This window comes from Pyrgilauda ruficollis, unplaced genomic scaffold (genome assembly GCF_017590135.1).
Source record: "Pyrgilauda ruficollis isolate IOZ18807 unplaced genomic scaffold, ASM1759013v1 scaffold11, whole genome shotgun sequence".
In the NCBI taxonomy this organism is placed as follows: Eukaryota; Metazoa; Chordata; class Aves; order Passeriformes; family Passeridae; genus Pyrgilauda; species Pyrgilauda ruficollis.
The window spans coordinates 10,116,413-10,132,970 of record NW_024509210.1 but is presented as its reverse complement, the minus strand read 5'-3'; the positions used below and the strand labels follow the sequence as shown (position 1 = coordinate 10,132,970).

Genomic DNA, 16,558 nt, shown 5'->3' with positions numbered 1-16,558 from the left:
CTGTTAGAACAAGAGGCAATGGGCAGAAACTGCTGCACAGGAAGTTCTACCTAAATATGAGGAAGAACTTTTCTGATGTGCAGGTGACTGAGCAATGGAACAGTTTGTCCAGAGAGGCTGTGGAGTCTCCCTCACTGGAGATATTAAAAAACTGTCTGGATTTAATCCGGTGTCATGTGCTCTGGGATAAGCCTGCTTGGGCAGGGAGGTGGGGCCAGATGACTTTCCAACCTGACTGGTTCTGTGATTTATGTAAGTACAGTGGAATAATTCTGGATAATTTTCATTTTACACAATTATTGTATGCACTTGAATACATGAATGAGCATGAATGCAAGCACCTCTTGAAGTTACCTGCTGTATAACGCAGGCTTATACTCTCTTTCTGTGTGGTTTCAGTTCCTTAGTAGTTTTACTTTGTCTGAACTAATTCCGAGTTTTCTGCCTGTGGTAGCAGTATTGTTGATACCCAGATTTTTATATTTGGGGTATGGAAAAGGAAAATATTCTTTCCACACACTCTAGTCACTCAATTTAGTGGTCCATACTTCTACCTGTGAATTTCAGAGTTCCTTTGATATTTTGAATATTCTGAAATGAGAGTACCTCCAATTTCTGTGGACAATATTACAATTCACAATGTATTTGTTACATTCTGTTATTTTATGCTTTGTCTGAAAGTATCATCTTATTGACAAGATTCAGCTGCAGGTGGAAAGAATGAGAGACAGGTGACAAGAGGAGGGGAAGAAATATGTGTTTCTTTAGCCCATCTTCTCTTTGGACAGTGTAAGCATTTTTCATAACGAGGATTTCAATTTTGTTTTAATATAATTATCAAATATGATATACATTATTTTGTTTAAGGAGCTAGAATAGTACAAATTCAACATGGCCCATGTTCAGTGAATTAAGTACCAGTGAACAGTTTTTATGTTGATAAGGTGGACATGCTTTCATGGAGATCAGGTTTTTGCCCAGTGCTGTGGAACATTTTTGGGAGTGAGATAAAACACAAAACACTTAGATTTCAATAGACACATCTGATACTCTTTAGAGTATCACATAAGGGGAAATTTAAACATTATAACTGTACTTTTTAGTGGTACGACAGCTACTAGAACACCATGTTCAGATTTGGATAAGTCTGTGGTTCTAGAAAGTTGATGGGACACTGAAGGCAGAATGGAGGGAAAAAGGCAAATGGTTTCTCAGAAGACTGGATGAAATATTATGGTGAGAAATTCCAGGCAATTCTGTCTGTCTTGGGTAGCCAAGGGGGGTGTGAGGGGTTGACCACAGCATGACAATAGTAGCACCTCAAGTGAACAGCAGCACAAGGAATAAGATTGGGAGTCTCCATCTCATATGGGCAGAAGAACCAGCTGTTACAACTGAAGCTTACACACCCAGGGCAGGAAAAAAGACAACTTTAATGGCAGCACTGATTTGTTGGAACAGCTTTCCCAGAATTGTGACAGACTGTACATAGATGGCAGGTTTTTTAGCCAAGACTGGAAGTGCTCAGTGCACGTCAACTGTGTAAGTAACCATGGTAACAGCTGAAACCAAGAAAAGTTCAGCAGCCCTATAAATGAGCAGTTACCCTGTCTGACAAAAAACCTTCCCCTCATCTCGGAATTGTAATATGTCCTGAAGTTTTGCATAGTTGGGGGAACAGTTTTTTGAGCTGAGGGATAAACTTTAAGTGCTTTCTGGATTTTATGGACAGGGACAACGAGTTAGAGCATTTCTTCAAGGGGAGCATAGAAAGCCTCTTGAAGAGACAGAACCCAATGCATTTTAGGACAGTATTCATTAAATCCATCACCTCAATGAAGAAAACCTCACTTACCAGTATTTCATGGCCAGAATGAACTCCAAAGGTCCACACATAGAGCTTGGAAAACACATTTTGAGATAAATCAACTCTCCGGCTGTTTTTTCTCTCCTCTCATTCAAGTGAATGTATCCTTCAAGTGGACGTTAATTTTGAATAAGTTCAAGAAAAGTAGTTATAAAAATTAGTCAGGTTAGCTGTGTTATGCAGTTCATCTCCCACTGTTTATGCATTTCTGAAACATGGACAAGAAATCTCAGACAGCTCTGTAGGAATTTATGTAGGAAATTATTTGAGAGTTAAGAAAACCTAAAGCAAAAGTGCTGTGACAATGTTTTTTTCTATACCCCAGTTTTCTGTTTCTACAAAACTGGAGTTTTAACAAATTGTTATAATTACATTTTCCTTAAATACTTTGATTGCCTTTTCCTTTTATCGTGTCCAATATTCTCCATTGGTTTTCATTTATTTTGATTCACCAAAAACTATGTAAAAAATATGTCAGTAGATTGAGTGCTGCTCGTTTGTATTTTAATGCTGTTGTATATGATTTCTTATCTCTCATGCATTCATTTGTGAAGATCCTAAAATTAATTCCTGTTCCTGTGGTTAATAATTTCCATCACAGATTGTTTCTGTTTTCTAAGCAGAAAGCTTATCTAAGTTTTACAAATTAATAAGATATTGATTAATCACAATCTTTATGTTCCTAAAATTTCAGTGTTTGTATTCTGAAGCCATAAAGTAAGGCCTAAATGTTCTTTTTTCAAATTTTTGAGTGCGGCTGTTGCATTACCTTCTTGTGGCTGTCCACTGTGGAAAAAAATCTGAACATAGACACACTTATAAAATCATCAGCTTTCAAGACAATTTTACATATTGAAAGATGGTAGCTTAAAAGACAAAAGAGACAAAGTGTGTTTTTCACACATGCTGGCTCTTTTGTCTGGGACAGAAGTCATCATAGAAGAGGGAAATCTCACTTTATAAATGTATGAATAGTTCACCCTGGCAGCTCTCAGGCCATGGCAGGGATTCCAGTTCTTCTAGTTGGGATCCAGAAGTGAAAGCCTTCAGAAGAAACTGTTTCTGCCTCTTGATCCCTCCCCACCCACACACCTCAAACCATCTCAAGTTTACCTTCAGTCAGGTCATCAGCTCTTCAAAGGCAGACAGAAGAGACAGAAGTTGGAACAGAGGCAAACCCAGAAATTATTTATATTTACCTTTTTTTTTTTTTTCTCCTGACGAAGCTGTCGGTGAGTATTTGTGATTGGGACAACGCTAGCTTCATCTTTGCCTCTTCTCTGTTTCCTGTGTGTATGGTCAATTAAATATTGTATTTTATTTATCTGGAAAAAATCCCTTTAAAGGTTACCATTGTAGACCAGTGCTCGTGTTTTATTGTCTGATGGTTTTGATACTCTGGACTCACATTATTGTGATCTGGGTTTTTTTCAGTTTGCTGCTGACTAAAAGCATTTTAAAAGCCATTGAACATTTGACAAACACAGCAAATTGCTGGTACAAACAGATTCACCAAAATTATCCCTAGAAATATTAGTATGGATGTCATGTTTGAGTTACTCATATGACATTTTTTAACTGTAATTGTGTTTTAGTTTGTTTATTGGAAATTTTTTCTTTGTTTGTTTCTGTGGGGGTAGGGGAGGAGGATACCATAATTTTGTAACCTTAAGGATGTTCTGAAGGAAACAGGTTAGCTTGCACAGTAAGCAGTACCCACAGTGGCTTTAAAATTCAAATGTTTCATTGGACTACCTTTTCCACTGGCAGCTTTCCTTACATTCTGAAATCCTTCAGAAAAACCACTATAGAACATGGAGCTATCACATAAAGTTGATTTTATATTTTCCCAGTCTCAAGCTACTTAGTGCAAATAAAATTTTGTGCCAGTCAGCCCGAGATGTGTTACAGCACTGTTAAAGCCCAGCCTGTTAATTACAGATGTTTTGCACTGTGAGGGTGATGCACAGATTTCTTGGAAATAGGTTTCCTTCAGCAGCATGTAGTTTTACAGTACAGTCAACAGAATGTTGTGGAATAGCAATTATGGGAATAAGGAGAATGCACAAGCTATTGGAGTGAACGCTTTAATGCTGATACATTTTTCCTGATAAAAGCAACTCAGATAAGAGGATATGCAAGTTATTGTAGCAATTAGTTTTTCTAAGATGTCTATCTATATGAAATGTTTCATGGTAGGGAGAAAAACCACAACTTTGTAGTAGAATGCAAAGTTTATTACATTTCTAGACTACATTATCCTTGTCAGCTAGATTAAAGCATTCTCCTAGTTTCTGTCCTATATTACCCTAACAAGTGAGGAAATAATGTAGTGTTGTTACAGGGAGTAGCTTATAAATTTTGACATAAGTGTGAGAGAAATCACTTGAAATGTGAGGCAACCAAGAGGAATAATTAGGAACAGCAGAATGATCTCAGTAATATGACAATAGTTTCTAAAGCACCCCACAGGATTGAAATCATCAGGTTTGCTTGACCTATATCTTTAATAATACAGCTCATTGCCCTTGTATTGAAGCTAGAGGGAAGGACAAAGTATAAGCTTTATCATGTTTTAGGAGAAATTGCAAAAAGTTTATTTATTAACACAGCACGAAATGGCCCATTTCTATGATTACCAAACAGGAAAGCAAGTTGGGCCACAGTTCACCACACAGAACACTTTATAGTCAGGCTTGGCTGGCAAAAAATATTATGTAACACTCAAATAAGATAAATAGCTGCATTGGCAGTGGAAATAACCTTCTGTTTAATTAGAAAATAAGAGCTGTATGGGACAATAAAAATGGTTACTGCTGCCCTCAGTCACTGTTTAATAAATATGGTCGTGCTGAAGATAATGCTAAGTGTTATTTATTTGTGTAATATCATGGACTCAGTAATTGTTCATGTTCTTGATAGTTACCCTGCATGTAGAATGAGTCCATTTCATGGTTTCTTTGTTTAATTTTTTAAAAGGAAAGCAGATTTTTTTTAAGCTGTTTTTAAAAACCAAAGATATGTTAACACCTCAAAGTTGCTGTTATCAAACTAGTGCTTTTCTTAGCTTACCTTCAGGAAAATTAGGCTTTGAAACTGAGTGTTTTATACTTTCCAGGCTGGATTGTCTATCTGCCTTGGATATGTTTCTACATCTTTGAGAGGAAGCCTCATTTGAATTTTCAGCTCTCCATTTAATTGTGGCTGTGTTTTGAATGAGTAGAGTCCTAAGGTCTGGTTTTAGCATGGTTTTGCCTTCCTTTGGAGGTTTAAGCACTAAACATGCAAATCAAGTCCAGCAAGGCACAGTGTGGAAGACTGAAGATTTCAGTGAACCTTCTCCCTAAAGAGAACAGTTTTCACTAGTAAATTGAGCATCAAATTGTGCATATGTATCAAAAGTTTCCTTTCTCCTTAGACCATGTTTATTGGATATGGACGTTGTTCTGGGCTTCACCTCTTCAGGAACATAAACAAATTTATCAAACGCTTGACAGAAAAGCAGGGCATGGGATGCATTTCACAATATATTTTTAACAGGCTTGGTATCCCAGCCCTATTGCTTTTGGTCAAAACCTTTCCATTTCAAATCTACAGTAAGTACAGGGATTTGAAAAAGGATATCAAAGACTTTTCATGGTTTTATCCAAAGGGATAATTCACAAGATGTTTCATCAACAAGCTTGAACCCCTCCCTCCTTCCCTACTTTCCTTCCTCCCCCAAATGTGGACTGTATGTCAAGAGGCAAAACAAAACAAAACAAACCCCCTTTTCTTCACACAATTCACTTTAAGCTTTAAAATCCTCCAAAATCCCCAATCTCCCTTTGCAGTCTGGTTCCCACTCTCCAGCTTTCCTCATCTCCCTCTGAAAGAAAAAAGCTCTTCTTTAAGGGACTGATAGGTTGTAGAGCGATGCTTAGCAACAACATTCCTGTGCCTTAAGTAGCTGCAAGCCCCTAGCTGAACCCTTTGATGTGACTGTCAGGGCAGATTTATTTTGTTTTAGCACATTGTCTACTTGTCCAGATGTATCAGGAGATAAAAAGGAGTCATGTTTACACTCTTTTTGGGAGGGGGAGGAGGGGAGGAGATGTAATTAAATCGCATTTTTGATGAATCTCTGAGAGATCGAGATGAAGAACAGAGGAATTGGCTTGAATATAGAGGGGAAACCCGTTTGCCTGCCCTGACACCTGACAATGTAGGAAGATGAAGTGTAAAGCCATAGCACAATGTGTTGATTTGGTTCTGCTGAACCCTTTAAGTTCGTGTTTATTCATGTGTTGGTGGTTCACGAGAGTCCAGAAAGGCCTATTAGGGAGTAGCAGCTGTGCACCATAGAGTCTTCCCTGTGTATGTATATATTTGTCCAGGTTGAAAAAAATGTGGTTTTCTCTATAATAATAGTGTTATAGATCACATATCCCAGGATCTCTGGCTGTGGTAAGTGGCTGTCAATCAAATAATTAAGGAAAAAAGAAAAAAAAAAAACAACGAAATTGAGCCTCAGTGATCCTGGATAAACAAGTGTGCTGTGTGAAGCAGACCTTGCTGAATTCTCCAGGAGAATAAATATCACAGATAAATCCATTTTTGTTTATTTGCTTTTAACTTGCACATTTAGTAACACCATTCTGAGCTCTATTAATAACCTGCGGTGTGCAGTGACAAGTCTGATTCCAACATTCAGTATGCTGTGGGTATGCCAAGTGAATAAAATGCTAGTTTTAATCTGCTGTTACAAAAGTTACTCTATTTGCATTTTAAATAGGTTACACTGCAGCACCCCCTTCTGCTGACTGAATAGAGTGACAAGAGGTTTGAGCTGCAATTCAGCTCCATTCCCACATGACAGAATGAAGATGCCTTGAAAGCATTTTTAACCTTCCAGTTTCTTAATTCCTGTGCCTGTTAGGTGGGAGGTCAGCACAACTTAGCAACGGTCGTTAAAGTAAAGCTTATAATTTTTAGGATCTAGCTTTCATTTTTTTGCAATATTTTCCATGCTTCCTAAAAAACTAAGGCATGCAGCAGGTATCAGAATGAATAGCAAAGCAAAATAAGTGCTCTAGCATTGAAAACAATTATGCTTGGCCTGTGAAATGTATACACGGTTCTGCATTCCTCTGGTTATCATTGAATGTGCTTGAAAGTGATGATATTACATTACTGATTTAATTTATGGAACAGTCTTGGAAGTTCCTCTCTAAAAAAATCAACTTAGCTTGATGATTTTTGTTTTTGCTTTTGAAGACTCTATGGGTATCAGATTGGCAAAAAGAGGTGGGAAGTTGTGAGTTACCTTATTTCAAAATAAAGGGCTAAGAAAAGTAATGAGTTACAGTATCATATGTAATGTGTATTTGAGTTCTGCATCAGTGTTAGTATGCAGCTTATAAACTGTTGCTAGGCCATAGCATAGCAGGAATCTTGGCAATGACTCCACTACTGCTATGTTTTGTAGTTGTGATGCAATTGGTTGAAACATACTGCAGGGAGTGACTGAAGGAAACTGGGAATCTAATGCATTATCAGTGTACTTCCCTTTACGTTGACTTACCTATGCTTTTGGCACCTTCTGTTGATGCTGTAACCTCTGAAAACTCCATATTTCTCTTTCACTCCTTCAGAACTGTGGGACAATGAGTGAAATTCAATAAATGTCATGTTTGAGTGTTGGGGAGGTGGGGACTTAGAAAGAGGTTCTAGCATCTTGAAATACATTTGTGGTTCACTTCACGAGGAACTTCAAAAATAGTTGTCTATGACAACTCAGAGTTCTCTAGCAACAGCTGTAGATTTTTGTGGTTTGGGGTATGACAGACTTATTTGTGGTTTGCTTTGTCCACTATTTTACAAGTGTGTGAGCCCATTGAATCCTGCATAGTATAAATGTAAAGAAGGTATGTGTGTTCTCAGGATATGGAGGTGAAGATGCTGACAGAAATATAAGGTAGAATATATAATAATTGTTTGGACTTTCCCAATCTAAGTTTAGGATTCAAGACCAGCAGATTTTTCTTTATTGTTTTATACTTCTGGGAGTCATTTGTTGAGTTCTTGATTTTCTTTAGTACTAACCTAAAGGATGAAAAAACACTAAGAAATCTATTTTAGGGATGAATATGGTTGAGGAACTTAGAATTTATTTTGTAGTGTGATTTGAAATGAATTTCTTCTTATTTTAAAACATAACATTATGTTTTACAGTGAATAGATTGCTTGCTGGATTATATTAATGGGTATTTCTTTCATTAACTCTTGTGGGGCTAGCATGTTAAAATGCTCCTTTAGGGACAGATTTTGTCTGTGCCAACTGTAGTGAAAGATACTGAGGTACTTGAGCAGTAAGGTTTAATTTATAAAAACTGAATATTTTAGAATGTGGTATATGATTAGGGAGAGGTGGTGATAGTTACTTCCCTTCAACTCGTTAAACTGAACCTGAGCTGAAGAATCTCTTGTATCCTTCTGCTTTTAAGTGTAAATAGCTGAGATGCACTTTTAACAAGAGAAGGCAAATACTGTGCAAGAAGTTCACTTTTTATCTAATGACCTTGAAAAAATATTAAAAAGATGCTAAAATTCTTGACTTGTGAGTGATATAAGTTGAAAAAGAATGGTCTTGGAAGTCAAAAAGCCTAGTGGGTGTTTCTGTATGCTATATGTTACAGTAGAACAAATCAATTCAGGCTCCTTAGATGCAGTCATTGCCTTGTGATTATATTTGTGTAAAGTCTTGGAGCCTTTGATCAAAGAAAGGCATTTGTGACTAGGTCTAATCCAAGCTCTTTAAGGTGTTTAACTTGCACGGGGAGGAAGAGGTTGATAACAGCTGGGATTTAAATTTAGTTTTGCTGAACTTTTGTTTTGAAAGGATTTCTATTATACACTGCTTCCTTTTCCATACAGAAGATGGATCATTGAGTAAACCTAAAAGGGAAAGAGGATATGGGAGGAAATGGGTGGGGACTTGGAATTAATCTTCTGAAGAAAAATGTTTGATCAGCGGGTAGGAGAGTATGAAATCCTCTGATGTTGACAGCAGGCAACTTTCTGACTGGTGTGTGATTGACAACTTTGATGCTGCAGTGGGGAGCGAGTGTCCAGCCGTGCTCAGGCATCCTCTGACTGTGGGTGGTAGTGTTAATAATGTGGCAACTGGAAAGATTAATTGTGGACAAGCAGCAGGATTACGAGGAGGGCTTCACAGGTCTAAAAGGAACAGTGGTAGGAAGGCCTCTGATCTGTCAGCCCAAAAGGAAATTAGTTAGGGCAGGCTGGAGCAGGCTTAAAAAGGGAGAAGGAGGGGGGAGGGTAAGGTGGAGTAATGGAAGAAGGGAAGCATTTAGGATATTAAGGCAAAATGAAGAGGATATTGAAAAAGGTCATAAGGGGATGGGACCAATGCTCTTGAAAGACCTTAATACACTGCATTCTCTTACAGTACAGGCAGAGTTCAGCTTGTTTTGCAGAGAACTGCGAAGTGACTTTTGTAGTGGTTAGAGCTGCCCCATTAGGTAACACCTCTTGCTCATTTCCGAACGAGCATGAGAATAAACTCAAATTAAGGATTTTCAAGGATACGTGAGTGAAAAATACATAGCAGAGAGTTTACTTAAGCTGTTTATGCAAGTTACTAACTTCTGTGAGTTTTACTTCCCACCCTTTTTGGTAGAAGTAGGGATTTTGCCAATAAATTCTGTGTTACCATTAAAGAGGCCATTCATCATGCTTCCTAATGTTATTAATCAAGATACACCACAGTACTCTTAAAATGAGATCATTTTGATAAATCATGTATGACATGAAAAGACTTTATTCCTTTTAAGTGCAATTTAGACTGTAATTTTTTTCCTCATTTATGATTCATGGGAGAAACATGGATAAAATACCCTTGCACATTTACACCTTATCTTCACTAATAATTCAAAACTGCTCTTAGATGAAAATTCAAGGGCTGATTCACCAAAGCTGAATGCCAGCTCATTATTTTCTGGCATTCAGTAGTCCAAAAATAATGTCCATACATTAGGTGCTTTTCACAATAGTTGAATTTGGCTGCACACCAGACATATCGATTACACTCAATTAAGTCTAAATGCATAAGAATTATCTGATGTTCATTTGCATTTTTGATCCCTGCTTTCAACCTTGCAATTTAACATTAAGTGAAAACCAAAATGTAAAGTAAATTCAAGTGAGGAGTGATAATCTCTCTTACAAGAGAATAGGGGAATGCTTTGGATTTGAAATGCTTTGAATCTTAAGCTCCACTCTTTCTGTTAAACGTGAAAAATTCTCTTTCCTTTCTTGCTAAAAGGTTATTGAAGTTAGAAGGCCAACCAAAATATAAGACCACTGTTCTTGTTATCCTAATACTACAATAATGTGGCTACTGTATTAGTGCCATAACATCCGAAAATAAGCTGCTAAAATATCCGGAAGGAATATTTGCTAAGGTCAAAGTCATACTCTTGATTATAGCTGAAACACTTGTATTATTGATTAGATTTAAAAGTGTCAGAAGTGGGGTTTTTGTTTACTTATGTGTTTAGAAATACAAAAATGAAATGTCCAGTCAAGAGATATAATTTGGATAGCAGAGTCATTTAAATTTTACCTTCTCAAAACATGATTCAAAGAGGATTGGCTTGTCTGAGTTCCCCCTTTACTTCCTTCAATGGCTAAAATATTTGAAGGAACTTGTGTGGTTGCCAAAAATTGTGCAGCTTTTTTTCTTTTTAATCACTGGTCTCTACAAATTTGTTTTGATGCAGCAGATGTACAGTATGTCCTGATACAACACACGATGTTCCCTTACTAGTACCATCCAAGTGTTGCATTTTTTATTCCTTGAAAAGTGGAATTCAGGGATTAAACAAATTAGCTTTTGTTTTTGTTATTGTTTAGTCTAATTAGATTCCTCCACTCTTGAGAGCTAGTTGGTGTGTGGCTGACAATTTTCTTCTAAACGGGTTGTTTTTTTTCCGTTCATTAAAGTGACTAATTTATGCTGGAGTTTTGCAAAGACTGGAAAAGTTGGATAACTTCAAGGTTTGCAAAACTACAAGCTTCTTCTGTAATAATACCATTAGAATTTCTTTACTGAGTTTTGTGACCTGTTCCTATAAAACTGAGGCTACCAACCAGTTTAAACAGCTTTGCTCAAAGCTATTTGTATGTATAGTTACTTTCCACTGCAAGAACTTCTGATGCATGTATCACCAATACTTGAAGACATAACTGTCACATGTCAATGCTGTCACTGTCACAATATTCCTGTGAACATTAAGAGTAATGCAATCTATACAAATCTCTTTGGAAAATAGCTTAGGGCCAAATGTCAGTATGTGGTAGAGAAAACAAATAGTTGTCTTTCTGCTGGTGCACAGGCTTACTCAGAAACGTGATTTGGAACTTGAGCCAGTGTTTGTGCAAAACAATCCTAACCCTGGATGATATTCCATAGAATTAAAGTTGCTCTAACTGAATGCTTAGCTCAAAGGTAATGAAAATTGTTCTATATTTGACAGGGAATTATATACTGTACATAAAGTAACAGAAAAACACCAGTAAACAAACTCTTCTCTTCTTGTGTTTCCTAAAATTGGAAATAAAGCTAAATTGCCCCTTCACTCCAATATCCTTTTTAGAAGCTCTTGAATTTTGCTCACTCAGTGGTATATTGCTGAAATGGCAAAGTCTCTTCGAGTAATTTTAGGAAAAGCTATCATCAAGCTGTCAACAGTCTAAATTGAGATTAAAAGTACCAAAGAGAAACCTTCACTATTACCAGAGTCCCAAATAAGTACACTTGAATAGGCAGATACTATCTAGAGTGTACAGTATGAGATCACTTATTCTTCCAGTTTTTTGAGTGATTTACAGGGACGAAGCATGATGTTAAATAGTGACATTTTTCTCCTTTTCTTACCCAGAAGTATTCAACCCAAAGGAAACGTGTAGTTGTGAACAGATTCCTGCTCTTGGAATTAGTTTCAAATATCACATAGCTGGGTCTAAGGGGTTCTATCTGTCCCTCTTACATAATATGTGCCCTTGGCTCATACTGGTCACCAGAGAGATTTCCAATAATTCATAGTCCAGAGTGGACTGAGCTGCAGGTTTGCAGTTCACGAAAATCAAGGTATCATTCATTCTGGCTGAAGCTGAGACTTATGTCTGTAGCAATATGTCTCTGAACAGGAGGTTCCCTGAAAAGTGTTTATTATCACTGGTGAGTCAGCAGAGGCAGGATATTCTCTATTTTTATTCATATCTTATAAGTAGCATCCTTGCTCTTCAGGCAAACTTGTTAAGTTCTATTAAACTGTTTGTTTTGCTGCATGATGCATCTTCATGTTGTGACCTGATTTTTCCTAGGGACAAAAATGGGATTGTAACTATGGTCTGACACAGAAATTCATGGCTGGTCTCCAAAAGCAAAATCTTAGTATGCTAATCTAGTCAGTCACCTCTTAACATTTTATGTGCTATCATTTAGGAGTCCAACAGCTACAACAAGGAAGATTTCTAAGTTACAGCCTTTAACGAACTATTATCATTATAAACTTTCATTGTTATGGATTTGTGATTATTGTTCTTGGGTTTGGTCTGGTAACTAAAATTTGTATTAGTATTTACACTTTTTCTTCCCCAAAACACTGTAGCTCTATTTTATACTTTTATATTAACTAGACATTGGAGACCTGTGGGTTCATATTTTTTGAGGATATGTTCAATTATAAAGTCAGTAAGACTGAGGTGAATTCCTTTGATTGACTTTTGCAGCTTAGAAGTCAATATATCATTAGGGAACAAACTGCACAGAAGATAGCAATTATTTTCTCAAGACTCCCTTTAGTGAATTGTCATGAGATTCAAGAAATAGTTTAGCTTTTGTATTTTTCTCTTTATTTGCCTTATTTTTTCTGTTAGAAATTATCATATAACTTTCAGTGAATGCTGTCCTTTGTGTCTTCTATGTAAACATATCATCTTTTTATGTCTGTTGAAATGGGTAGGTTGTAAATACTCCAGAGCAAACTCTGTATCTGAAACTGAACATGTCACTACTGTGTCACCAACCGAAGTTAAAGTGAACTTTAAAAACTGACAGTGATTCATATTCACCAACACAATTCTTTATTTTCATGTCTTCTTCTAACTGCTATTCTGTAACTAAAAAGCAAGATGGTAAATGTGGGTTGTTTTAACTTTATTTTATATATATATATAAACATATATATATATATTTCCTTCAGCTGAAACATGCAATGGAATGAAGGTTAGTTTATTGTAAACCATAGTTCTTCAGTCTAATCTTTTAAAATTAGAATCGTAGGGTCTTGAGACTTATTAAGGAGAAAGATTTGGGCTACCTCTCCCTTAACACTTTACTTTTAAGGGTTCTGAGCAAATCCTCTTGGGTACCTATTTCTTTTATTAGACTTCTGCTGTAAGTTTTGAGTGTTTATTGTTAACAATTCTATATACTTGTTCACTTTTTTGCATTATAGGCACTATAACTTTTAATAACTTTCACAGGGAAGTGGAATGAGAAAATAATTTGGGATCTTTTTCTTTAGATTTGAAAAGTACAGTATCTTAACTTCCTATTTTCTATCTCCTTTCATTTATGTGGACTCACTCATAACTTCCTTTAGGTAAATATTAATGTGTTTCAGCAAGAGGAAAATTTTGACATTGCCTAAAAATTTCCTGACAAAGATAGTAATTTTTTTAAGCTGTCAGCTGTATGAAAATATTCGTTTAGTAATGATGCATAATGCCATTGTGTAAACTCTTGTGAGCACAGCAACCTTGAGGAGTGGCAAGGAGCCTTAACAAAAACAAATTAATCCTTCATGGCCGGTGGCTCCGTGCACCTGCAGCCGCAGCACTGATCCTGCAGGTGCATCCGCTCTGCCTGCTCGCTGACCTCCACCCAGAGCACTGACACTGTTTGTTTTGTCACACAGGCCTCCAGCGCTGCTGCCCCTGCCTCTCCAGAGATGCACTACACACCTCTGCCTTCTGGATCCAGAGACCTCACCAACCACAGAGGTGCGAGCTCCGCGTTATTGCCATGAGCTGGGCAGGGCGGTCAGCTTTGCTCTAAGGCTGCTCTGTGTTGGTTACTGCTGCGTTTCCCTTTGCAGAGATCACCATGCCTTTCAAACACTATATGAGAAAACCATAGCTGTCAGGACTACAGATTTTAACTCATATTAAATAGGATTTACAGGTAGTCTACCGGGAAAGCAAATAAATCTATGGATAATAACGCTCAGTGATTTTTGTGTGTGTGAGAGAGAGAAAAATGTAAAGAGATTAGAGTACTTAAACATTGCTAAGTAGATGATTACATGCAGCATTGGTAATTTTGAGAGAATTTGTAAACTTTCTAATATTTTTTAAGTGAGAGCTTTTTGGCAGTTTAGAAATTTAGGACTATAATTTTGAAATGTTAACACATTTTCATTGCAATAAGAAGGGATTCTTCTCTGTTTTTCAACATTAAGAGTGGATCAGTTTTCAATTTCCTTTTTCATCAATCCGTAGAACTTAAAAAAGCACCTTGGGCAAGTTCACAAATTCCTTCTGCATACCCATGAAACAAAAAATTCAAGGAACAGGTGAAAAACTGAAGCAGTTGGGAAGGGTGCATTCCAAGCTTTTACCCTTTTTTCAAAAAGGAGAAATTTGTAAAGCTTGCAGCAATTTTTTATCTTAAAACCAGAGCAATAATCCTCTTATTTATTTCCCACATTACCCATTGATTCTCCATTGATCATGTAAACCATTTGTCTATAGGCAGTTTTTTCTTTGGGATAGCAGGATCAAAGTCAGCCTTATATTTATGAATTGATGGTAGCTTAATTTTAATGTGTGTTCAAATTCTGCAGCACTACAGAGGATGGAAGCAGCTTTAGTAACATTCCATATTACTTGATACCTTCTGAAAGAATCAGGCAGCTAATGCACCTGAAGAAGGATCTGTGATCCAGGTGTGAAGGATGAGGAAAGCAGGTGATTAGAACTTTATTTGTTGCAGCCTGTATCACTTTTGTGCTAGAGCTGAAGAAGCTACATCCTGGCCTTGGTGTCGATTGCTATTGTGCAATCAGATGTCCTAGAAGATTGCTGTGGTGGAAATCAGATGTCCTAGAAGTGCTGTGGGTGCATTGTATTCTGGCACTGAGCTCACATAGAAACTGATACTTTTAAAGAGAAAGGACCAACCAAAATCCTGAATTGTAGCACACACTTGGACTTCAGAGATTAAAAAACAACCTCTCCCCCCCACAAAAAAAGTGCAACCCAGCGCCCTTCCTCTCCACTGTCCCTCCTCCCCCCGCCATTCCCAAGAAAAGATAAGCTTTGATTTTCAGATAAATATGTTGCCTTTCAGGTTGGATTTCTGGTGTTGGCTTAAATGGCTAGAATCTACTAACACAATAAATAGAGTGACAGAATCTTGAAAAATACCTGAGTTCTCTAGAAATACTTTCAAAATACCCTTAAAAGCCAGGTATTTTCAGATTTTTTTTATTTAGGTAATAGTGTATTGGAAGTGTGGCTTCATGGCTGATTTTGTTATCTAACTTGACAAAAGAAATGCCTGTAGTGTTGGATCAAAATCTGTGTGCCTGCATTATTGATTGACTCCTCTTGCAACACAGCAGCAGTGTGGCTGCAGTAGGTGTTGCAGACACATCCAGCAGGTGTTTGTTCAGAGTGGGGTCTTGCCAGGCTCTGAGTACATACTGTCCTCACCAGGGTTTCAGAATGCCTGCCCCCTTGCCATGAAAGAAGAAAATTATATTCCCCAAATCACCAACTTTCTACCCTTAGCAGTTCTCATAATTTTTATTACTTCTGTCTTTACTCTTCCCAGAAATATTCTGCTCTGCATGCTAAATATGCTGCAAATTTCCTTGTGATTAAGCACAGTTATAAATAAAAAGAAGGGAGAAGAGCATGTCATCCAAAGAAAGGGTAAAATTGGTTCTTAAAGAGACATTGTTAATATGATTGGATTAGTGTGTGTATATATATATCTGTATGTGTGTACATATACATGCATATTCACAAGGAAATAATTAAGGACACTTTCCAAAATTCCAGGTCTTGGAAGAGCCCATTCCAAACTTAGAACAACCTGCTGGCAAGGCCCATTAACTCAATCATCTTCTTTTATATAAAGAAAAGTTCCAAAGTTCCCAAGCCCATAAAAGATTAATTGCAGTCAATAGAAAAATCTCCAAGGAAAGAATGAAATACTTAAGCTTGCTATTTTAGGTTCTGAATATCTTCAATTTTTTTCTTCACGGAATGCTTTCAGTGTTGTAAAGTGGAATTGAATCAGCTGTTGCATATGTAAATATTGGCGGTTTTCAATGCATACTGGAATGAAGAATGCTGTAAGTTTGTGAGTGTAATTTGTCCCTGGAAAAACTTGTTTACCAGAATCATGAAGTCTGGCAAATGGTTTGGTACAGCTGTAAATTGATTTTTAGGGGGCTGGAAGGGGGAACAGGAGCAAGCTGGATGTATTTGTTTGGTACAGTTTCACTTGGACATTTGTCACTCTATTTAGCTATGATTTTTTACAGGGAGAACAAAAACATATAATTATATGTGGGTTGCACCATGTGTCTTACAGCTTTTATGTTCATGCAT

General features: G+C 37.0%; 1 protein-coding gene across 1 annotated transcript in view; it reads left to right on the top strand.

Annotated features, from left to right (window-relative positions):
- LRMDA (leucine rich melanocyte differentiation associated) overlaps positions 1-16,558 on the top strand; it is a 607,211-nt gene that overhangs the window by 497,266 nt on the left and 93,387 nt on the right. Inside the window, exon 6 of the mRNA XM_041476220.1 lies at positions 13,855-13,939. Within this exon, the coding sequence (XP_041332154.1) occupies positions 13,855-13,939 (85 nt within the window). The remainder of the gene's footprint in view (positions 1-13,854; positions 13,940-16,558) is intronic.